The following is a 25,021-nucleotide window of genomic DNA, read 5'->3' on the forward strand; positions in this document are numbered from 1 at the left end:
AAACAGCTGAAATTCATTTTTTTCCTGTTTGTGCTTTGTGCCACAATAATAATGTTGGATGGAATTCTGTCATGTATCCCGTAATTCAATGGATAAAACATCAGGAACACATTAACAAATGGCAAAGTATTTCTTTCTATTAAAAGCTTACTTCTGAAAACATAATTAGAAACAAGCTCCTTCCAGGTTGAAATTTTAGTGGTAAGTCTCTGATAGCTTACTTTAAACTGATTTTTTTCCAGTACTGAAATTTTACATTCTGAAGCTCTAAAATGTGGGGCAAGTCATGTAGCTCTGTTTTTTCCCAATTCAAGGACACTAGTTTGTGAAAGCCTTAACACTATATCAGGAGCGAAAAAATAATAATTCTAACAGTAAGCCACCCTGCTATGCTCTCTTATAAACAATAACCAGAAACATTCAGTAGCTTTAAGGCATTCAAATATGCTGATGTATCTATGAGAGGTACAAAATTACAGATTATAGTAAATTTGTAATCAATTAAAATACAGAAGAAAAATATATGCTTCAAAAAAACTTGGTGTATCTCAAACAAAAAGCCATTATTTATTAAATTTCTTTTTTTTTTTTTGAGACGGAGTCTCGCTCTGTCGCCCAGGCTGGAGTGCAGTGGCGGGATCTCAGCTCATTGCAAGCTCCAACTCCCAGGTTCACGCCATTCTCCTGCCTCAGCCTCCCGAGTAGGTGGGACTACAGGCGTCCGTCACCACGCCGGGGTAATTTTTTTTGTATTTTTAGTAGAGTGGGGTTTCACCGTGTTAGCTAGCATGGTCTCCATCTCCTGACCTCATGATCCGCCCGCCTCAGCCTCCCAAAGTGTTGGGATTACAGGCGTGAGCCGCCGCGCCCGGCCTATTTATTAAAGATTTCAGAAATAAAAATACAAGATACAAGGTACATAATTTCAGTCTTTCCAACCATAAGCATGGTACTATTAGATCCTCATTTCACAGGTATGGAAGAAAGATATAGGGGCTTTAGTAAACCTAACCTATGTACAGTGAAGTTAAGAACTGAAACCAGCAGAGCCCAAGCTCTTAATAAGAATGTATTAACAAATTATTGCTTATTTATTCACAATATTAGCTGCCCTCATGTCAAAAATGTCATTTTAATATTTAGTTCGGTTCTCCAAAACAGAAATCTACTTGAACAACTTGTATCCAATCTTCACAAGTGTACATAAACAGTTATCTTTTTTTCCTTTATTTTACAGCTGATGTGAAGAAAAACTATTCAGAATTTTCAGAAAAGTTCTAAATGCCCATACAGGCATACAAATAAAAAAGAAATACTGATAAATCATTATGTCTTTCTCCATATCTATGAGGAGAAAAGACATATACAGAGGATAATTGCAGAAATGACTCAGCTGTTCTGTGAACAATAAAAAAATAAAATGGTCATTCAGTTATTTGGAATGCCAAAAAAAATTAACAAGCATCTGCCACTAAGGCCTTAAAAAAAAACGTGAGGCCCTTTGCACCCAACTTAACTCCCATTGCAAATACACATTTTCAAAGAGTATTAAATACTTAAGCAATTATGTGGTTGTATTAATATGAGATGTCTGAACAAAGAAACCAGAATGATTAAACATGATTTTCCATACTGTTAAAGAGTAGTATTTTATGAAAAGCTTAGAAAAATGAAGCACTGTCTTCAGGAATCTAAAAGAAACAGTGATAGACCAATCACGGGATCTTGGAAACTCAAGGTTTAACCGCACTATGGTCATACTAAAGAAACATTTTAGGATTTATTTAATTTGATATTTGGGCTATAAAAATAATACATATACAAAAGGAAAACAAAAAAGCTATGAAAAATGTTAAGCCACAGATTAGAGGATATTCATTCTTGCTGATTTAAAATACTTATATCTACGTTTAACATTTATGGGTTCTTCACTTTCTGTCAGCATTAAATCTCTTACTTATAATTGTTCATGATTGGGAATTCTTCTATTAGATAAGAAGAATGAAGATGTGAAGATATTAGGCAGATAGTATCAACCAAAAGTTGACATGAAATTACAACCAGGCAACCAATTTCCAAACAGAGACAGATCAAATACAGGGAAAAAGGGTTTTGTGGCTTTATTTCCACAAAGTGAGCTATTTTAAGCAAAGAGCATATACATTTAAAAGTACAGCTGATTCTTGAACAATATGGAGGTTAGAGGTGCCAACTCCAGGCACAGTAGAAAATCCACATATTTTTTTTGATTCTCCCAAAACTTAACAAATAGTCTACTGTGCAGTGGAAGCCTTACAAATAATACAGTCAGTTAACACATATTTTGTGTATGTATTATACATTGTATTCTTATAATAAACTAGAGAAAATAAAATGGTACTAAGAAAATCGTAAGGACTCGAGAAATATATTTCCTATGCATTATATGGAAGTGGATCATTGTAAAGGTCTTCATCCTCATTGTCATCATCACACTGGGTAGGCTAAGGAGGAGCAGGAAGAGGGGCTGGACTTATAGTTTCACGGGTGCCAATCTCAGAAGAAAACCCATGTATAAGTGAACCCACACAGTTCAAACCCGTGTTGTTCAAGAGTCAATTGTACACCATTAATCATTTCAAGCATTTAAAAGAAAAAAAAAAAAAAAAAGGCCAGGAGCAGAGGCTCATGCCTATAATCCCAGCACTTTGGGAAGCTGAGGCAGGTTGATCGCTTGAGGTCAGGAGTTCGAGACCAGCCTGGCCAACATGGTGAAACCCCATCTCTACTAAAAATACAAAAATTACCCAGGCATGGTGGCAAGCACTCGCAGTCCCAGCTACTCAGGAGGCTGAGCCAGGAGAATCGCTTGAACCCAGGAGGAAGAGGTTACAGTGAGCCCAGATTGTACCGCTGCACTCCAGCCTGGGTGACACAGCAGTACTCAAAAAACAAAAACAACTTGAATAAAGATAAAGATAATTTGAGAACTTCTTAACAGCAAGCTAAGTACTTCAGACTAACTCTTTCACTGAAGACATTAAGTTGGAATTAAGTTGGATTAAATATTTTATAAAGCTTCAAAGAAAGAGGTTAAAAAAAGAAAGAAAAGTTTCAAAGAACTGTCAAGTTAGAGAAGACTTACTATGTCAAAAACAAGAAGGGAATATTACAGGGATGACTCCAGGGTTAAAGACCTGTTTTGCTCTGAGATCATTTCCTGTTTCCTGATCCACAGAATAAAGAGCCATGAAACTCAACTGTGGTTTTAGCAGCCTTTCAGAACCAAGAAGACAAAGGTTAAAGGCCAAACAACAGAGGGAATTTCAATTAGTACCTTGGATTTAAGCAGCCACCCAGAGGGATATACTCCCAGGGATATGGTCAATCTGAAGTAAACCAGCCCTCATACAGACTTTAATCACCTGCAGAAGCCAGAGAACCTAAGTCTTAACATTTGGAGAAATGTGGTTCTAAACCAATCAAAGTAAATTATTCTCTGATCAAAGATACCCTAACTTCAAATATCAAAGTAACACACAAAGTTCACTAGGCACACAAAGTAAACAAGAGAGAAATACCTTGTAAAATAAGACACCAACCTGAAAATACATGAAATATTAAAACTATCAGAGACTATGAGTAAAAAATATAAAAAGTAGTGTTTGACTTGAAATATAGCCAAATACAACCTCCGTAAGTAAAAAATGTAACAACCAAGATTAAGAACTCAACGGAGAGGTCTACCAGCAGATTTAACACTGTTGAAAAGACAATTGGTGATCTGGAAGATAGGTCAGAAGAAAATATCCAGAACGCAGTACAGAGACAACAGATTAAAAACATAAAAGTAGAGATAGGCGGCCGGGCGCGGTGGCTCAAGCCTGTAATCCCAGCACTTTGGGAGGCCGAGACGGGTGGATCACGAGGTCAGGAGATCGAGATCATCCTGGTCTACACGGTGAAACCCCGTCTCTACAAAAAAATACAAAAAAAAAAAAAAAAAAAAAAAAAAAAAAGTAGAGATAGGCAAGATATAATGACGAGCTCTAACATGTATTTAGTTGATGTCCTAAAAGGATAAAGAAACAACATCTGAAAACATAATGGCTGAGAATATTCCAAAACTGAAGAAAGATACCACTCTACAAATAAATGAAACCCAACAACAAACCTCAAGCTCCATAAACAAAAAGAAATCTACTCTTATACTTACCATAGTAAAATTGCAGAAAGACAAAAAGAAAGAGAAAACTTTAAAAGCAGTCAAAGGAATAATTAGAGAAACAGAGAGTCTACTTTTAACTAGTTGAAAACATGGACTGTAAAATATTTAATCAATCTAAATGATGCTCTTATTTTTAAAAAGGCAAATGGGTGGGGGGGTGCCTAAAAGATTGTTTTACTGGTTTACTAGGAAACTGTGCAACCACATGCATTAGGACAAGTCTAGAAGGCCATGCTTGGTTAGGCTGGTATTTTAAACAAAATGTTTATAATTAAAGAAATTCAGGCAAAGAAAAGATATTGTTTTTAAATCAATCACTATCTATAGGTATATATAATACTGTGCATGTGAGCATATTTGCAGACAGAATTTGGCCTTCCCTGTAAAGCTACTGCCAAAGACCTATGTCCATTAATGGTCACTAAAAGATTAACAATACCTTGTAGCTCCTCTTCTATCTCCTCTTCGTCTTCACTAGAGGAAGCTAAGTAGGCTTGAAAATCCATGTCCAAAAGCTCTTCCTTTTTAAACTTTCTGTTGAGCACTGTAATTCTTTCATGATCAGTCTCATCCCAAGTGATTTCCACCTTTCACCAACGAATAAGAAAAAATAACACACGAAAATGGAAATGTCAACTCAAACTTGTTAAAGAATATATACTATTAACCTGGATGTTTAACAGTAAGTTAGAAGTTAAGACACATTAAAACAAATACATGAATGATATGATTAATAAATAGTATTCTATTTGTGAAGAGGGAACCATTTCTATTAATTTGTACCTTCTCCCCATTCTCTGCTATCTACAGGATACTCCATTACTGGCACTAAAAATTAACCAGTGTATAAATTAATTACGGCGAAAAAAAAAACTAAGAAAATGTACTGGTACAAAAGTTAACATTATGGGCCAGGCATGATGGCTCACACTTGTAATCCCACCACTTTGGGAGGCCAAGGCGGGTGGATCACCTGAGGTCAGGAGTTTGAGACCAGCCTGGCCAACATGGTGAAATCCCATCTCTACTAAAAACACAACAAATTAGCCGGGCGTGGTGGCGGGTGCCTGTAATCCCAGCTACTTAGGAAGGCTGAGGCAGGAGAATCAGGAGGCCTGTAATCCCAGCTACTCAGGAGGCAGAGGTTGCAGTGAGCTGAGATCACGCCATTGCACTCCAGCCTTGACAACAAGAGCAAAACTCCATCTCGAAAAAAAAAAAGTTAACATTATGAATTAGTGAAAACATGTTTTTCAACCGGAGTTCTAAGATTTCAGGAGATCTGCAAACTATATGAAATCTGTTGAAAAAACAACATAAACTCAGTGGGGTCCATTTAAAAAAAAGATTAAGAACCACTGATGAGAAAAGCATCTATTAGTTGGAAATAGCTTAAACCTCCATGATACATGAATTCATCTAGGACATGACTGATGTGGTGATGACTGGCTCCTGTCCTCTACATAGCCCCTATTCTCATACAAGGCCCTGCTAGATATTTTATCTTCATCATAGGATAGATCCCACGTCCTTGGTTTTTGTTTATTCCCCTCAGGCCAATCTCCCCAGACAAGGATAGCAAGAGACAGCAATTAATCGAGATCCTTAAAATCACTGCCACCTGTCTCAGAAATTCCAGCTAGTCATAGGATTCAGAAATGATCCCTATTCTGATAATTAAGCCTGAGCAGATAACCACCAAACCACTGCTGGCACTAGGACAGATGTTGATGATACAGCCAGGACCCAGGAACTCTACACTGGCTGGCTGGACAGGCTGGCCCTGATCATTATTTTGGTCCTGAAAATAACATGACTTTAATTTCATGTGACTGAAGTTTTTAGACTTTGCTTACTACGTAATGGTAGAGTTTTACTACACCCAGTAACTAATCAATGCCATAGAGTGCCCACCACAGCGCAGCAGGTGACAGACACAGCTATTCTCTCTGCTACCAGTCCCTCCTCAGAGAAGCCTGGTGATTTATCACACAGGAAAAGCAGAGGGAAGCTAGTGGGGCTACTGCAGAGTACAGCTGTGAACAGAAGGGTTATTGGAAGAAAGAAAAGGGAGAAGGGAGGCCAAGGTGGGTGGATCACCAGAGGTCAGAAGTTTGAGATCGGCCTGACTAACATGGTTAAACCCCGTCTCTATTAAATATACAAAATTAGCTGGGCCTGGTGGCCTGCCCCTGTAATCCCAGCTACTTGGGAGGCTGAGGCAGAAGAATCACTTGAACCTGGGAGGCGGAGGTTGCAGTGAGCCAGGATTGTGCCACTGCACTCCAGCCTGGGTGACAGAGTGAGACTCAGTCTCCAAAAAAAGAAAAGAAAAGGGAGAAGGAGCCAGGCACAGTGGCTCACACTTGTAATCCCAGCACTTTGGGAGGCAGGGGGGGAGGATCACCTGAGCTCAGGAGTTCAAGATCAGCCTGGCCAAGATGGTGAAACCCAGTCTCTACTAAAAATACAAAAATTAGCCAGGTGTGGTGGTGCACACCTGTAATCCCAGCTACTGGGGAGGCTGAGGCAGGAGAATCACTTGAACCCAGGAGGCAGAGGTTGCAGTGAGCTGAGATCGTGCCACTGCACTCCAGCCTGGGCGACAGAGCAAGACTCTGTATTTAAAAAAAAGAAAAGAAAAGGGAGAAGGTAGTCACCTAAGTAATAAACTATTTCAATAGACAAAACCTTTTGGTAATAAACTATTTCAATAGACAAAACCTTTTGGTTATTTGTTACAAAGCATTAATGTGACATTTATTATACCTTAATTATTCCACATCAATTCTTTTTACAGTTTTGAATCATATCTGCAGAAAAAGGTACTCCTATTTTAAATCTTCACTAGTTTTGTTTAACTGTGCTGCGAGGTAATTTATTATCCACTTCCCCTTATTCCCTAGGATATTAATAACTGATGTATTAGAGTGTATAGGAAAGACAGAAGAGTGTATAGGAAAGACAGAAGAGAAAAAGAAACATCTACAGGTAGCTGACACAGGCTTAAATGCATAACAAGAATCTGAAAATAGGTTCACAGATATGGTAGATGCAGACACACTTGTGTCTCATTTCTATCTGTACCCATACATTTAAATTTTGAATACTTTGAGGCTGGCAGCAGTAGCTTACGACGCCTGTAATCCGAGCACTTTGGGAGGCCAAGGCGGGAGGATCACTTGAGGTCAGGAGTTTGACACCAGCCTGGTCAATATGACGAAACCCTGTTCCTAGTAAAAATACAAAAATTAGCCAGGTGTAGTGGCGCACACCTGTAAACCCAGCTACTTGGGCAGCTGAGGCACGAGAATCGCTTCATCCCGTGAGGCAGAGGTTGCAGTAATCATACCACTGTACTCCAGCTTGGGTGAGAGAGCGAGACTCTGTCTCAAGAAAAAATAATAACAAAAAATTAATACTTTCCATTTTTAAAGATACTATAATATACAAACTCTCTTCAAAAAGCAATAGAGTCCGGCTACATATTTTTTAAAGTTAAGAAATACCGTTGATGTTCCCATTGCAGCAGATGTAAAATATTTTGGTTTATATGCTGTTAAATCCACTTCTGAGGCTACATCCTTAGGCTCATCATCAAAAGTAATATCATCTGGTATAAACCTAAGAAGTAAAGAAAAAAAATTTATTTAAACATACACTGCAGTGATAAACAACCATACATATAACTTTCTAAAAGACACACGTTTAAGAGACAATGTTAGACATAACCTCTGTGTATTTCTTAATGAATTCATCTTTGTATAAATTTCTGAAATTCATAAGCTATAACTCTATAATTCCTCTAAATTTAAAAGAATTCTGTATAGACAGAAATCCTGCATTAGGAGTCAATTAATGAGTCAGGTGCAAGCACATGTGGGTCCCCACATTTCAAAAGATCCAGACTTGATAGCACAGTCACTGACTACATGTTTTTGTTGTTGTTTTTGGAGAGAGGGTCTTGCTCCATCACTCAGGTTGGAGGGACATGGCATAATCATGGCTCACTGAAGTCTCAACGGCCTAGGCTCAAGCAATCCTCTACAGGCATGTGCCAACATGCCTGGCTAATTTTTACTTTTAAAATTTTTTGTAGAGACAGGGTCTCACTATGTTGCCCAGGCTGGTCTTGAACTCCTGGGCTCAAGCGATCTTCCTGCTTAGGCCTCCCAAAGTGCTGGGATTACAGGCATGAGCTACTATGCCCAGTTGGCCATATTGTATTTTAAAGATCAAATATAATTATTAAAGGGTAAGCATTGTGAATACAAAGTATCATATACATGAGGTGTCACTGAAAACAAGTGAAAGCTTAAGGTTGATTCTTAGAATTTTCTTTCTTTTTTTTTTTTTTTTTTTTTTTTAGAATTTTCTAATTGTACATTTAGTCATTTACATTTAAAGCAGTGTTGTCCAACAGAACTTTCTGTGACAAGGGCAATGTTCTGTATCTGCTCTGTCCAAAATGTAACCATTAATTATTTGAAATATGGCTATGCAACTGAATTTTAAATTTTATTTAACTAAAATAACCAAATATGACTAGTGGCTACTATACTGGATAGCATGGATCTAGAGATAACAGTCTGTTAGCAAATTCCCCCGCCCCTTCCTCCATGCATTTTTTAAAGTTAACTTTATTTGGTTCCTAGCTCTAAAAAGCAGTTGCAAGGAAATATCATTGTGTAGGGTACACCATCTTAAAAACAGAGCCAATATGTCTGAAAGGAAAAGATGTGGGGATGATTCACACATAATACTTTAGCATTTTCTTGTCTTCTTTCTTAGGAGTGATGTTCCATGCAATAGAGTTAACCCAAAAGCAAAAAAAATCATTTTAGAATATAAAACAGAGATCACTAGCATTTCAAATATTTTACTTCTTATAATCATGTTGTACTAAAAGACTAAATTGGTAATACATACACTGGATTACCTTAGATCTATGAAAGAACAACTACTTTCAAATTCCAGGCCATCACAATCCTCATAAATTTTACTAGCTGTTTCTGGAGAATCACAGTCTACTACTGCATAATAGTACTTCAGTCGTTTGAATTGATAATCTCTCAATTTTTCTCTAGAGGTCCTAAAGTGGGAAAAACTAATTAAGCATACTTATACAGAAACACAAACATTTCCCTTTAAAAAATAAATGTAATTCTTCCAAGAAAAACATATTATAAGCTGGCCTTCAAGCCATCTTTCCTTCATGACTTTGTCTTTATAAACATTAAATACTTAAGCTCAACTTATTATTCTCACAAGGTACAAGTATTTGGATTGGAATATGGTATCTAGGAAAGGAGCATGTGGGAATTATATGTGCTTATCTATAATTTAACTCACAGAATAGTTATTTCATTTTGCTATCACATACCGCCTTCTCAAGTAAGACCAATGAAGATAATTCTATTATAAAACGTTAGCAAGGCATTAGCTACAAAGACGTTCCTGATTTTGCAAAATATTTAAGAGTCTATAAGTTTAATTTTGCTTAACTACAACACATTCCTTTTTTTTTTTTTAAGTTCCACACAAAGCATTGATACAACACATTCTTTGAAGATCTTCATCTGCTCTCTTCTGTCATTAAATCTATTTAACCCTCATTTTTATTATGTGTAAATATAGCTCCACCTAGTGGCTTAAAAACTATCAAAATTATTTTCTATATTGCACCATGATGATTTAAAAAGAGGTTTTATCATTCTTTCACTTTTCTATGTCGTTCTCAATAAGAAAAATCATATAATTTGAAAGCAAACAGAGCTTCAATGATATCTCAAAAAAAAAAGCAAAACGTACTAATTCAGAGCAACGAGGCTGAAAGAATTCAAAAGAACTCCAAATCAGTTTGATCATGAAATGTTTTCCAAAAACTGCAATAATTATTTTCATGAATACAGAAATATAAATATACACAAACAAAATCTTCTTGGAATAATGTACCATTTTAACAGACTTTAAATCTGTTTTGCAACCTGTTTTAACCATGAATGGCACAAGTATAAACTTTAGTTTTCACTATCAAGATGACCAGAATTCTGAACTAATAACATGAATTTATGAGGTTTAGTTTTATTTTCTATAGTGATTTAATACCAGTCCTTTTCTGGGGCATCTTCAGGAATACTTAATAGCTCTACTGGTCCTTGAACTTGCTCTTCCTTCATCCTCTCCTTTCCAAACTCTGAAGGATATATCTAAACAGAAAAAATAGGATCAATGTAATTTGTACATTCCTTTACACAAATATCTAGACCTGTCGAGGTCAGGAACTCTAAAAGTCACAACTTGACTCAATGAAAACAGCAAGGGTGACTCACTTCCAAATCCACTATAGGAAGCTAGAGCATCCTGAGAAATTTTCTTTAAAAATAGATCACTTTGGCTGGAGACTAACAGATACGAGGCTTGGAAAACAAATGGTTCCAAGACCCAAAGGAAAAATTAAAAGCAAAACAAGACGCTAAGCTCAAGGAAATCTGAATATAAACACACACATGAAAAGTGAGCAAATTAAATAGTTCACATGAAATACAGAAAAATAAACATATAATGAAAATCAATTTTGTAATAACCAACTTATCTCTGTCATACCACTTACCCAGTGCTTTCTTTTAAAGAAATAGAACAGAACTGATGACAACCTTATACAGATTAGGTATAGTCTCGATATAAGAAAAAGGATTCACTCTCACCAGGTGTGGTATTTTCTAAAATCTTGCCTACTTTGAGTCAAGAAATCAGTGTAGTAATGACATCGCTTTGATACTACTGGGCTTAATACACATTTGTTAATGAATACATGCTTTTTTGAACTGTCTGAAAAATATGCAACTTATCAACAAGATGATCCCAGTTTTTCTTACTAACTTTAATTGTATATATATACACAATAGGTTTAACATATAAGTTTATAATATATATAGTCGCATCTTTTGATTCTTTTTTTTCTTCTTTTCTAAGTCTAGAAATTCTTACTATCGCCTAAAACACAGGTTTTAAAAATTGTTTCTTTGGCTTGACTTTTAATTTTTTTTCCTTTGCTTCATCTAGAGTTTCGTTGGGGGCTATCAGGAGGTAAAGATCTGAATCAAGTTCTCTATCCAATGACTTGTTCATTTGTCCAAATATTCAAGCAGCCTATTTTGATCTAAGTTATCATATAAACTCTATTCTGTTCTACCAATTTGTCCCATTTTTACTCAAACCTGTCAACCCTCATAGCATCATAGAATGTTCAGATATTGTAACTTGTAGGGTGAGTTTTATACTTGATCTTAGCCAAAAGGCTGAGAAGCGACAGCGTGAGTTTTTATATTAACATGATTTCTCAAAACTTTATTAGCTACTCTTAATTTGTTTATTCTTTTAGATGATTATCGGTATCCTTTTTCTTAACTTTGACTTGAACTGGGATTTTGATCAAAATTACACTAGAACTGTAGACATAACATCTTTAAATATTTAAACAGTAATACAGGTTGAGCACCCCAAATCCAAAATCCAAAATTCCAAACTTTTTGACTGTCAACATGAGGTTCAAAGGAAATGCTCACTGGAGCATTTTAGATTTCGGAACTGGGACGCTCAAACAGTAAGTATATATAACGCAATTTTATTTCAAAATCTGAAATTCAAAACACTTCTGATCCCAAGCATTTTGGATAAGGAAGACACAATCTCTAACAATGATTGAGGGCAGGACTATTTCAGGCACTGCACTAAATACTTAGTGTGAGCTCCTTTATACGTAATCCTTACAACCACCAATACTATTGTTATATATCCACTTGGATATATTAGAAAGATGTAAACATATTTGAGAGATTAATTAAATGTCCAGGATCACATAACACTTACGAGAATCAAGATTTGAACCCAGGTCTGTCATAATGCAAAGCCTGGATTCTTAATCATTAGGTTGGCTTGAAATAAGGTGTCTCCAAATCTGTGTCAGTTTTTCAAATTTATCAAGTGTTACAGTTTACTTCACATAGATCATTTGTGTTTATTAAGGTAATTCCCAAGTACTCTATATGGTTTTGTTTCTAGTATAGATTTTTTTTTTTCCTTAATTGGCCAGTGTTAGCAATAAGGAATGCAATTTATTTTTAAACACGGTTCTTATACCCTGTCCCTTTACTAAACTTTTATTTCTTTGGGTTTTTAACGTGTAAACAAGCATATAACCTATCGATAATAATAATTTCACCTCTTCTTTTCTAACAGTTATACCTGTTACATAAGCTTCACATTCAATTGTATTGGACAACTTCCACATTATTTTCCTAAAATGAAAACTATGGAAAAAAAAAAAAAAAATCAGATTTAACTTAAAATGCCTAGAAACATTTACTTCCAAATGAAATGATTTCTCACCTTGATGGAAAATATAACACCTCCTTTAGGTTTAAATGAATTGAACAGAGCCAGCAAATCTTTTGCCTTTAATCTATCCCAGTCCATGTTACAAACTGCTAATCGACGTGTAATCTGAGAAATGAGAATTAAATAGTACATAATCCATATCATTCTCAATACTTGAAAGATAAAGATTCTAAAAACGTAATAAATTTTGTCCCCTATGGTCTGAAATTAACAGTATAGTAGTTATCTAAGTGTAATTCAGTATATAAAGAGAACTTCAAATGAGTCAAACAACAGTAAAACCGTAACAGATAAGCACTTTCTCTTACCTGCTTCTTGTTAAATCAGAACATGATCATGAGCTGTTTTTTTAACTACCAAGTTTGTTAGGTTATTTTGCCATGCATGCATGAGTAAGGAAGTTGAGTATGTTACTCTGCAACATTTCTATTAGGTGCCGTACAAACAGAAATATAAACTACTAGCCAAAACAAGTATTAAAAATTTCATGCAACTTTTAATTATTCATGTAGAGCTTCTTCCTTATCTGCTTGGACATCTTCTAGTTCACACAATTATATTCCATATCAAATTTTAATCAGAATCATCAAGAATACTGTTACCAATAAGCTTTTCCCACTTAATGACACCAATTCTACCACCCATAAAAGCTCCCTGTACTGTGTTTTTCACAAATAATCTTGTTTATTCAAAAGGTTACCTCATCAGCACGAGGAGCATCTTTATCTAATTCTCTCCAAGCATGCTCAAAACCAGATTCTTCTGGAAACAAATCTGCCATATCATCCTCATCTTCAGAACTAGTTTCTATATTTCCTTTACCCCTTGCTAGATCAGGGCCACTGTCACTTTCATCATCATCCTCACTATCCTCATCTTCATCCTTCTCATCTTCATCCTCTTCATCTTCACTTCCATCATCATCATCACCTGAAGCTCTACCAACACCTGTAATTTCACTTTCAGATTCTACATCACTTCCACTAACACTTTCTGAATCTTCCTCCAGAGCATCTTTGTCAAACATTTCAACATCTGTTGAGTTTTCGTAACCATCACTGTCTCTTGTCATTATAGGTGGAACCACTGCAAAATATTAAAGTGGAAAGAAATTAAGAAAAGATATACACTGAATTAAACTGAATCCAAATTATTTTGATATCAAATCCAGTAAAAATATGATTTCTATGAAACACAGTAAAGGCAAATATAAATTCAGTAAATGCTTAGTCAATTTTTATGATAGAAATCCTAACCATAACTTCCATGAAACAGAGTAAAGGAAAATACAAATTCAGTAGACACTTAACCAAGTTATTTAACAGAAATCCTAACACATGCTCACATCATGCAAGTAGATCCAGACATTCATTCAATACTTAACAGTGTGCCTCCTGTGTGCTAAGTGCTCAATATACAATAGTTGGCAAAAGAGAGGCAAACAGTGTTCTCAGTGAAACTTCTAGCTGAGTGAAAAGAATATATGAATAGATGTCAAATAAAATCAATACACAGAAAAAGTTAAAATCACAACTAAGATATTCAAGAAAGAATGTTTTCTAAGGGGATATAACAGGGTCCCTAAGTGAGTGATAACTGAGCTGTTACCTGAAGGATGAAGAGGATTAAACAGTCAAAAGTTAGACTAATAGATGGAAATTTGTTTAAAACAGCAAGGAAGGTACCTGTAAAAATCTGCCAATAGGAAAAAGCCAACAATCATATCCAGATCACAGATAGCACAGAATCAAGTAACAAATGGAAATGAAGAGTTAAGTAGAGGCCAAGCTATCTAAAAACCATATAGAGAGCTTGGATTTTTTCCTAAAAGCACTGGGAAGACACTGCTATTTTCAAAAAACAGGATGTCATCTTTTTTTGGATATTGTCATCCTCAGACTTGCATATTGAGGAGATCACCTTGACTGGGGAAAGTGAAGAACAGATGTGAATATAGCAAAGGTAGTACAGTACACAAGGCAAGAAACGAAGGTAGCACTAAGTTGGGTGGCAGTATGTATGCAGAGAAGTACATGGATCTCAGAGTCAGTTAGGAAGTGAAACCGATAATAATTACTGACTGGAGATTTGATATGGGGAATGAGAATTTTGGAAGTGTCAAAGATGAGTCATAGCTTCTTAGCTTTCACAGCCAGCTAGCTAAGAAGATGGATAGATGAAAAGGGAACACTGGATTTGAACTAGTTGTTTGGTGGAGGGAAATCATGAGCTCAGTTTTGAATATGTTGAATATGAAGTGCCACTCAGTCATCTAAAAGAAAGGATCAATAATAAGAGTATGCAGCTTAGAGAAGTCTGGGTTGGAGATCAGTGACTCATTCATTTGTAGTTGACAACAGAAGCTGTGATGTGGATGAGATCACCTATAAAGACAGAGAAATAATATTTACAACTTTTCTGCCAGGTCTTGAACTTTGTAATCAACTGTAATGATTAGCAATACACCAAGATTAAAAGACTGTTTTTGCTTAAGGTGGAAATTTTAGTCCTCACAACTCGGAAAGGGCTCATTTCCTACTTCTAAAGCAATCACAAACTTCTGTCTACTGGGTATGTAGATATATCTTATACGTTTTATTCATCTTTAAATTGGAGCTTATGTTTCTGCTTACAAGCTCTAAGTTTGGAGAATTAAGAATGAAATTGGAACTAAGTTCTCTTGGTCCTATAATCTTACAATAATCATTCACTGAGCAAGTATTTATTATCTACTACATACAAAGAATTTCCCTAGGATAAGGGAAAAGAGAGATTTGTAACATGATCTCATGCTCTTGATGGATTCATAAATAAAAGGTAACAGTTTAATGATTTATAAACCTATCTTCTCAATCACCATACAGTGAGAAACATCTAAATTTGCCTGCAAAGAAGTATTTATAAAAAGACTTCACAAAGATACAATTTGACCTGAGACTAACTGAATGAAAAGGTATTTTGTTAGAAGGAAAAGCAGGAAATGGGCTTTTATGTTACCACTACAAGGAAGCAGGGGTTAATAAAAAAATAACTAGCCAATAGAAGCGAAAAACGCCAAAATGAAGGCATTGTCACAGGTTGTGTATGAGATCAGAAAAACACAACATTGAAAGTCACGAGGTAAGCAGAATTCACTTTTAAGCAACAAGCTTAGAAATATCTTACAGACCCAGTCTATCTAGGATTGCAATATTTCTCAATTGTCAATCATTATATCATATTTTCATGATTGTTAAATATCATTTATATATTTTTTAATAGAATTTTCTAAAAATTAGCTTTGTTCTAAACAATATTCCTGAAGTCACAGAAGTGATGGGGTAATTACATCGTTTTCTAAGATACTGACATAGTACATAACTATTAATATTTTAAAAGTTTGAGTATCATCAAAAATCTTCTCACTTATGACAATGGTATACATACCACACTTTGGGTTGTATTATAATAAAGTGTTGCGTAAGAGACTTAAAGAGGTCTTCTATTTTAATGTTTTTAATAACATCAACTACATTCAGAATATTTGTTCATTCAATAAGTATCTGCAGCTGAGTACAGTGGCTCACGCCTGTAATCCCATCACATTAGGAGGCCAAAATGAGAGGATCTTGAGCCCAGAAGTTTGAAACAAGCCTGGGCGACATGGCAAAACTCTGTCTCTATAAAAACACAAAAATTAGCTGGGCATGGTGGGGTGCACCTGTGGTCCCAGTGACTCGGAGGGCTGAGGTGGGAGAATCACCCAAGCCCAGGAAGTTGAGGCTGCAGTGAGCTGTGATTGCATCACTGCACTCCAGCCTGGGCAGTAGAGTGAGACCCTGTCTCCAAAAAACAAAAAAACAAAAAACAAAACCCAAAAAGTATCTGCTTAGAGCCCACAATGTACACAGCCTTGTGCAAGACAATGTGGGGTTACACAAATATAAATAGCTGTCTCTACTCCTAGACGGTATTGCTCTAGTAGTGACAGTAAATATTACTACTTATCCAGCAACTTCAAAAAAAAAAACTGCTTTACCATTTTCCTCCAATTATAAACATAATAAATGATCATTAGAAACCAAAAGCAATTAGGAAAATATGGTTAATAAATGAAACAAAGGTGACTACTAATTTTTCATTCAAAGATAACTGGTTATTTTAGTATATTACCATATCTCTAAATTTGCTTTCTCCGATTTAAATACTAATTTTTTTTAAGTAACTGGTCATATCATTTGTTATTTTGTAACCTATTTTTAAAACTTCATAGATCATAGATGTTTGCATATAACATTTAATCAATCTCTTAATGATCTGTTACCATTTTATTTTTATTTTCATTTTTTGAGACAGGGTCTCGCTCTGTTGCCCAGGCTGGAGTGCAGTGGTGTGATCTTGGCTCACTGCAAGCTCCACCTCCTAGGTTCAAGTGATTCTCGTGCCTCAGCCTCCCAAGTAGCTGGGATTACAGCTGTGCACCACCATGCACAGCTAATTTTTGTATTTTTAGTAGAGACCAGGTTTTGCCATGTTGGCCAGGCTGGTTTCAAACTCCTGACCTCAAGCAATCCACCCACCTTGCACTCCCAAAGTGCTGGGATTATAGATGTGAGCCACCATGCCCAGTCAGTTACCATTTTATTTTAAAAATAATGCTGCAATGCACATTATTTGCACACACCCAATTATTTATGTAAAACAGATATTTAGGAGTGCAAGTGCTGGGCATGAACATTTTATAATGACAAATATCACACTGCCAAGTCCTCACATCACCTTTACTTCATAGCACTTAAACAGTCCCTTGCACACAGTAATTGCTGTAATGATAACTGATGAATGGATAATGAACAGAAGATTATATACGGAGCTGCGTAATCCTTATTCATGAATAATGCCTTTCCTAAACTGTGGAACCAACAAAATGACTGCAAACAACATAGTGGGGTAGAAGGAATCAGAAGACTTGAGTTGCAGTTCCAGGTCTCCATGTCCTTACATAAGTCACTTTAACCTTGTTCGCTGATACAGCCTCATTGCTCAAGGTAACTGAGAAAATTAAATGAGAAAAGATATGTAAAAAGAGTCTGTAAAATCAATCTAAAGGATTATACAGCCATGTTATATTAATTCAGTGCCCCAAATGAAGTGGATCCTAGACTAACTTACCTCACTAACTCAACACCAAATCAACTTTGCTGCTGCTCCCATTCCAATCCTATTCTTCAGTTTCAGTAACCGGATTCCTATCCCTTCTTCCCATGCCTCATGAGGTCTGCTGCTCACTTATGTAAAATGGGATACCACCACTGACTCCCTAGTCCCTGCTATTCAGAATTCACTCCACTGCCTGATACTTTCTACTTTCCCAGTGTGATACCTGCCTATCGAGACCTCTAGGCCTATCAAGACCTCTTGACCTATCAAGACCCCTCCTTAGATCCTGTAATGACAGGTCTGGCTCATTTGAACATCATCAACTATCAGCAACATCAACACTCAAAATTGCTTGCTGCTGAAGGTGACATAAAATTTTAATAAGTTTAGTAAACACGTAACACAAAACAGAACCAGCTGTCTCTTACCTAGTTCCAAACAATCATTTCTAGCTGCTACTCATTTTGGCCCTTCAATCAAATGGGACTACTGATCTCTTCTGAACATGCCCAATCACATCTTTGCTCAAAAAGTTCTTTCCATGTAGAACACTGTGGTCCTCAAACTTAAATTTTTCCATACCCCAAAGTAGTGTGTCCCCTGTGAATTTTTCTGACTACCACATCTTGAGTGACTTCTTCCTCCAGATTTCCAAGGCTTTCTGCTAAACATCTTTTATGGCACTTACTACTATTGCACTTTGTATTATGGTTCTGACTTTCTTCTACTTTAGACTTAAATAGTCCAATATGGTAGCCAGTAGTCACATGTGGTAACTGAGCACTTGAAACGCGTTTTGTCTAACTTGACATTAGTATGAAAATAGTATGATGTTAGTTTGAAATGAGTAGAAAATAGAACGTAAAATACACATTGACTTTTATATTGATTACATATTGAAATAATTTTGATATATTGGGTTACATAAAATATATTATTTAAAAGAATTTTATCTGTTTCATCTTACTTTTTAACGTGGTTACTAGAAAATCCAAAATTATGTATTTCTGCTGGATAATGTTGCTTTAGACAGGGGCCACTGCACAAAGTTAAGCATGCTGTTATCTGCACAAGGGCATTTATTAAGGGACAAGAAGGGCTAAAATCAAGGCCATCCTACACTCACCAAGCCATGCACTCTGGAGGGGGCTATGTCTGCTCAGGGGCAAAAAAATCTGTTGCTTCAAAGGTGCCATGTCTTCACCAAAGTGTGACTCCTGGGAGCTCGGTGTGTCCAGAGAGCATGCCTTTTTCTAATTTGCATAAAGATATCATATAAGCTAGCGACAGCTCTGAGATGGGTGACAATGCCTTACTCATATTCTGTCTGCCACACACTAGTTAATAAGCAGTTGAACAAATTAATGAATGAGTACTCAACTCTACTTACCCTCTTATTTTATTTTTGAGATGGAGTCCTACTTACACTATTTATTTTATTTTACTTTTGAGACAGAGTCTCACTGTTAGCCAGTCTGGAGTGCAGTGCTACAATCTCAGCTTACTGCAACCTCCACCTCCCAGGTTCAAGCGATTCTCCTGCCTCAGTCTCCCGAATAGCTGGGACTACAGGCGTGTGCCACCATGTCTGGCTATTTTTTGTGTTTTGGGTAGAGATGGGGTTTCATCATGTTGGCCAGGTTGGTCTTGAACTCCTGACCTCAAGTGATCTGCCCTCCTTGGCCTCCCAAAGTGCTGGGATTACAGGCATGAGCCACCATGCCCTGCCTACTTACCCTCTTTAAACACATCTCTTCTTATCATGTAATGACATACAACATCTGTTTAGAGAATATAGTTCTCACTAGGGCTCACCACTAATCAAAATCACTGTTTAACTTCAAGATTCAAATTCTCATGTGTCTTCTAGCACCACATCAAAAATTAATAATCACTGCATATTTCTTTTATAGCTTTGTATTTCCAGATAAGCATTTAACCATTTCATAATACTATGAAAATACTTATTAATGTGTTTACATTTTTGAAAGATCAGTATAAAAATAAATAATGCAACACCCAAGAATCTCTAAGTTTTCCAATCTACCTGATTGCATTTCTCCTCTTGTCTTAGAACGCTTGGTCCTGGAAGACTTCACAATTTCAGAGGTGCCCGAGTCTAATGTCCTTCGTTTTTCTTTGAGAGAAGAGTCTGTAGTACGTTGAACAATGTTTTTTTTCTCTTTCGCACTTTTTTGTGTAAATTCTTTGCTATCCTTCTTCGCACTTATGTTTGAATCTACCTTAAATTTACACGAGGTTTTCATTTTTTTAATTCTTTCAGAATTATCTAAATCAGTTTTATTTTTGGAACCCTTTTGATTAGCTTTCTTGGTTTCTTTCTTTTTCTTCTCAACTAGATTTTTTGAATCTATTTCTTTGTTAGTCTGGGTTTTTTTCTTCTTTATTTTCTTTTGATTTGATGCTTTGCTGTCTTCCTCAGAGAGATCGGAATCAGAATCTGAAAGGTCATAAAAACGTTTCAAATCCTCTGTAGTGCTATGGTTAATGGGGCGTCCTCTTTTATCCACGGCATAGTTCAACTTGAACTTCTTGTCATGAAACATGGCTCGAAATCTCTTGTCAATTTTGACTTTTCGATCCTTTTCTGGCATTTCCCAAAATCTCGGGTCCTTTGCGACCCGTCTAAACCGCTGGTCATTCATTATTTCTTGTTTGGATGACATTTTAAATTTTTAATCTTGACCAAATGCTTGAAGAAACCAAATACTAAAAAATAAAACAAATGTTTTAATGGTAATAATGGTTAGTACCATAACTAAATGTTTTAAAACACATAAATTCACAATATATTCTCAGTTTAATGTATGTAAAATAAAGGTAACAAGTCTAACTTCATCTCTCCAACTTATTCTGGGTCACATGCAAGAAAGCATAAACATACCAAAATATCGTCTTTCCATTACAGACCATTTAGAGAAATAAACTTAAGGCAGACAAAGCAGAATCCCAGGGCTTTATGGAGGGGAACAAATATTTGTCCATTGTTCTCACTTAGAATTTCTATCTGTATACCTGTATGTGTTACTAATTGAAAGTAAACGTAATTAAGATTCCCTAGACGGGGCGAGGTGGCTCACCAGCACTTTGGGAGGCCACGGCGGGTGGATCACTTGAGCCCAGGAGTTCAGGACCAGCCTGGCTGACATGGTAAAACCCCACAAGAAATAGAAAAATGAGCCCAGCATGGTGGGCGCCTGTAGTCCCAGCTACTCTGGAGGCTGAGGCAAGAGGATCACTTCCACCCGGGAGGTCTTAGCTAGAGTGAACCTAAGGGCACTACAGCACACCAGCTGGGGCAACAGAGCGAGACCCTGTCTACCAAAAAAAAGAGTAAGATTCCCTAGCCTCAGTTGGCCTCATTTGTTTCTTCACATTCTGCTCTCATTCTGCTACTCCTTATCTCCTGCTACTGCCAACAGCCTTTAGTTCTATAAGGCTAGCATGCTAACTAAACAGACCAAAATCAACTCAGGTTTAGCTCACAAAGTTCCCTCCTTAAATCCAATCATCCTTCAAAAGTAATAAAAAGTTTAAAAATAAATAAAACAGTAAACTTGAGTCTCCACGTAAAGTCTCACTCTAGTTAATAAATATCACTTATTTCTATCTTATCCTACAAGTGATGAAGGCCCATATGAGTTGATCCCCCCAAAACACACTAGAACATATACATATATATGTATAAATTAATATTGCTCCCTTGTGAATAGTCCCTAATGGTTTAGCATCTCTGCATGGGAATTTTGCAAAGGGCCAAAAGTCGTTATTAAGCGCAAAAAAAAAAAAAAAAAAAAAAAAAAAAAATTAAAGGGCAGTATTCCTTATTCAAAATCAAGTCATTTTAATTACACTAACCAGGAAAAACTGAAGCTATCGCTGGTGCATTTAAACATCTTTCGATTTATTACAGCACTTAACTCTCCGAGCAATCTTACGAGGTACCACCTCAACAAGGAAAAGTAATATATGTATCGTAAATGTTTACAACGAAAGCACTCGTTGTCAGATAATTCGAGAGGGGAAGGCGACGGGACCTCACTTCCGACATGCGCCCACAGCCCCGTAGCCCACCCTCCCCTTCTGCCCGCTCTCTAATGCGAACACAAGGCTGGCCCCTGAACGAGGGTCTCCTTCCCACCTCCCGTACCGCAGGGGGGCAGCTAACAGACTGATTTGAGAAGCAACCCTGAAAAGGATCGATGAAGTCTGAAGAATGAGGCCGAAAAGGCTCAGGAGGAGAGGCAAAACCCCTCGCAGATCCGAAGGAGATGCTGTTAGAGACTAGTTCTTCCCCCGCGCCACACCTACACCGCCTCAAGCTCCTCAACTCGAGCTCTTCAACTCGAGCTCATCCCCACCTACCGTCCGGAGTCCTTCCGCAGCCTCACATGGGAACCCACACCCACAATCCTCCGCGTGGCGCTCCGCCGTAATGGCAAGCGAAGTAGGCCAAACTACTTGCACGATCCCTCTGTGATCTTCGGAGTACGCGCAAAAGCCGCTCTGGCGCATGCGCACGACAAAAAAGGTGCCGGCAATTGGTGTAGCAGCTGGAGATGGTGCGGCCGGCAGGGCTCTGGCGCTTATGTTGGCGACCTTGGGCGGCGAGGGTCTCAGCGGAGCACACTGGCCGTAGGGAAGTCACCTCTGGTGTCTCTCCCCGCGGGAGCACCTCGCTCAGACCGCTAAATATCTTCGACCGGGATTTGAAAAGGAAACAGAAGAACTGGGCGGCCCGGCAGCCGGAGCCTACGAAGTTTGACTACCTGAAGGAGGAGGTGAGCCCGCGGGGCGGCGGGGCGGGCGACGCGGAGGCTTGGTTTCCTTTCCGCGAGCTCCAGCTGGGCCCCGACCTCACCCCACCTCGCCGTCTGACCTTGACTAGCAGCCCTGCCTCTCTCGGCCTGTACTGTAATCACGCAAGGCCTAGCTTCGGATATTGGTAACGTGCTTTCATTCATTTCGGCAACGTCCCTGAGGCCGATAGAGGCCTCCAGTGAAGCTCCAGAGAGGGAGAGTGGGAGAGGAGGTCAGAAGGGTCCAAATCATCAGGGCCTTGAAGGATAGGGCCGTGGGATTTTCTTCTGTATCTGCGCTGTCCAGCCAGTGTGGTAACTGCCGGCCACACATGTGGCTGTTGAACACTTGAAAGTTGACTAGTCCAATTGAGATGTTGTAAGTGTAAAATACACACGAGTATAGTGACTTAGTATGAAAAAAGGATGTAAAATACCTCATTAATAGTTTTTATATTGATTACATGTTGGCAGTGGCATTTCTGATATATTGGGTTCCATGAAATATATTAAATATAAATTTAAAATTAAATTTCAATTAAAATTTGAAATTAAATTTCTCTCGTTTTTACTTTCTTATGTGGCTGCTGGAAAATTTGAAATTACATATGTGACTCTCATTTTTTGTTAGCACTGCTCTAGGGGAATGTGAAGTTCTTTTTTTTTTTTTTTTTTTTTTTTTGAGACAGGTGCTCCCTCTGTCCCCCCGCCTGGAGGGCAGTGGCGGGTTCTCAGCGCCCCTGAAGCTCCGCCTCCCCGGGTTACGCCATTCTCCTGCCTCAGCCTCCCGAGTGGCTGGGACTACAGGCGCCCACCACCTCGCCCGGCTAGTTTTTTGTATTTTTTAGTAGAGACGGGGTTTCACCATGTTAGCCAGGTATGGTCTCGATCTCCTGACCTCGTGATCCGCCCATCTCGGCCTCCCAAAGTACTGGGATTACAGGCTTGAGCCACCGCGCCCGGCCATGAAGTTCTTTTTAATCAGTGATCTGATTTATGTTTTAGGAAGATCAAATTAAGATCTCTGATTTGTCTTGGCTCGTGTGAGAATCCTCTTTCTCCCTGCCCAGATGGGCCAAAGACTGAGGGTTTCTACTCCCAGGACACGCATTCCCAAGTTCAGGCCTCAGTAAATTTTTATTCAGGAGTGGAACAAAATTGGAGTCAAGTATAATGCAACAGTTACTGAACGCCTAGCTTGAGCAGAGCTCTGTGCAAGCACAGGTGTGATCGGATGATTGATAGGGTGTCTGTTTCTCAGGAAGTCTTAGAGAGGCTGGTAATGTCTAGTATAGGTAGGAAGTTTACTACCAATAAATTTTCTGGATCCCATTTTTAAGGGAGGGTGCACCTACTACACTGCTGATGTCATGTACTTAGAAGATGTGCGCTCGTAGCCCTTTCTCCTCCAAAAAAAGTACCTGGATTACAACTTGATTGAGGCCTTGCCAATTTGTGGGATTAGAACAAATAAGATAAAGCATATGAAGAGTTCTTTTTGTAATAAACATAGGGTGTTCATATTAGGAATGATGTACAAAGTGGACTCCTGGGAAAAAACATCTATACTCCCTTCTCCCTTTCCCTTCTCTCAAAAAGCAAGTACATCTGTGTTTGGAACTTTTAAGTCCTAGTGACAACTCTGGGGTCTTTATGAGGAAATGAATGGAATGTGGGGAATACTAGACTCCCACATCTATATTACTACCAGATGAAGCTAGGCCAGCAAAAGGTGGTGTTTATCTTATGACTCCTAACTTGGGATAGGATTGGGGCAGGGGAGGTGCACTTTCCTCAGATTTGGCTTTTTCTAACTTGCGAGTGTCACTCAGAAAAGTTGTTCATTTATGAGTTCCACAAAATTTGTTAGTCATCAAATAATACAGCTTTTCTTAAGTGACCACTTACATACTCATCTACAATAAACCCCAACTAATTTTTCACTTTATGTACCTCATGCTAATATCCATGGACAATAATGTGCCCATTGTATTCCTTTTGCTTTTCATCCTTGTGATCTTATGTCACATGGAATGTAAAGACCACATATGTGTGTGTGTGTGTGTGTGTGTGTGTGTGTGTGTGTGTGTGTGTATTTTTAAGAATATTTGTCTTAGCCGGGCGCGGTGGCTCAAGCCTGTAATCCCAGCACTTTGGGAGGCCGAGGTGGGCGGATCACGAGGTCAAGAGATTGAGACCATCCTGGCAACACGGTGAAACCCTGTCTCTACTAAAATTACAAAAAAAAATTAGCCAGGTGTGATGGCACATGCCTGTAGTCCCAGCTACTTGGGAGGCTGAGGCAGGAGAATCGCTTGAACCCGGGAGGTGCAGGTTGCAGTGAGCCGAGATCATGCCATTGCACTCCAGCCTGGGTGACAGAGTGAGACCCTGTCTCAAAAAAAAGAAGAAAGAAAGAAAGAAGGAAGGAAGGAAGGAAGGAAGGAAGGAAGGA

General features: G+C 37.9%; 2 protein-coding genes across 8 annotated transcripts in view; one reads left to right on the forward strand and one right to left on the reverse strand.

Moving 5' to 3' along the window:
* Window positions 1-22,237, reverse strand: part of ESF1 (ESF1 nucleolar pre-rRNA processing protein) — a 66,572-nt gene extending 44,335 nt beyond the window's left edge. The window contains exons 1-8 of one of the 7 annotated variants that reach the window (XM_017869328.1): window positions 21,626-22,125; window positions 19,794-20,476; window positions 13,308-13,693; window positions 12,599-12,712; window positions 10,316-10,416; window positions 9,147-9,299; window positions 7,717-7,831; window positions 4,647-4,794 (exon numbers count right to left, since the gene is read on the reverse strand). In XM_017869328.1, the coding sequence (XP_017724817.1) occupies window positions 4,647-4,794; window positions 7,717-7,831; window positions 9,147-9,299; window positions 10,316-10,416; window positions 12,599-12,712; window positions 13,308-13,693; window positions 19,794-20,433 (1,657 nt within the window). In that variant the 5' untranslated portion in view covers window positions 20,434-20,476; window positions 21,626-22,125. The other 6 variants (XM_017869336.1, XM_017869355.1, XM_017869342.1 and 3 more) reach the window with 6 other exon arrangements.
* A 10-nt stretch (window positions 22,238-22,247) lies between these two features.
* The window catches only part of NDUFAF5 (NADH:ubiquinone oxidoreductase complex assembly factor 5), a 36,640-nt gene continuing 33,866 nt past the window's right edge, over window positions 22,248-25,021 (forward strand). The window contains 1 exon segment of the mRNA XM_017869378.1: window positions 22,248-22,548. Within this exon segment, the coding sequence (XP_017724867.1) occupies window positions 22,327-22,548 (222 nt within the window). The 5' untranslated portion in view covers window positions 22,248-22,326.

This window comes from Rhinopithecus bieti, unplaced genomic scaffold (assembly GCF_001698545.2).
Source record: "Rhinopithecus bieti isolate Rb0 unplaced genomic scaffold, ASM169854v2 scaffold_8, whole genome shotgun sequence".
NCBI classification, from domain to species: Eukaryota; Metazoa; Chordata; class Mammalia; order Primates; family Cercopithecidae; genus Rhinopithecus; species Rhinopithecus bieti.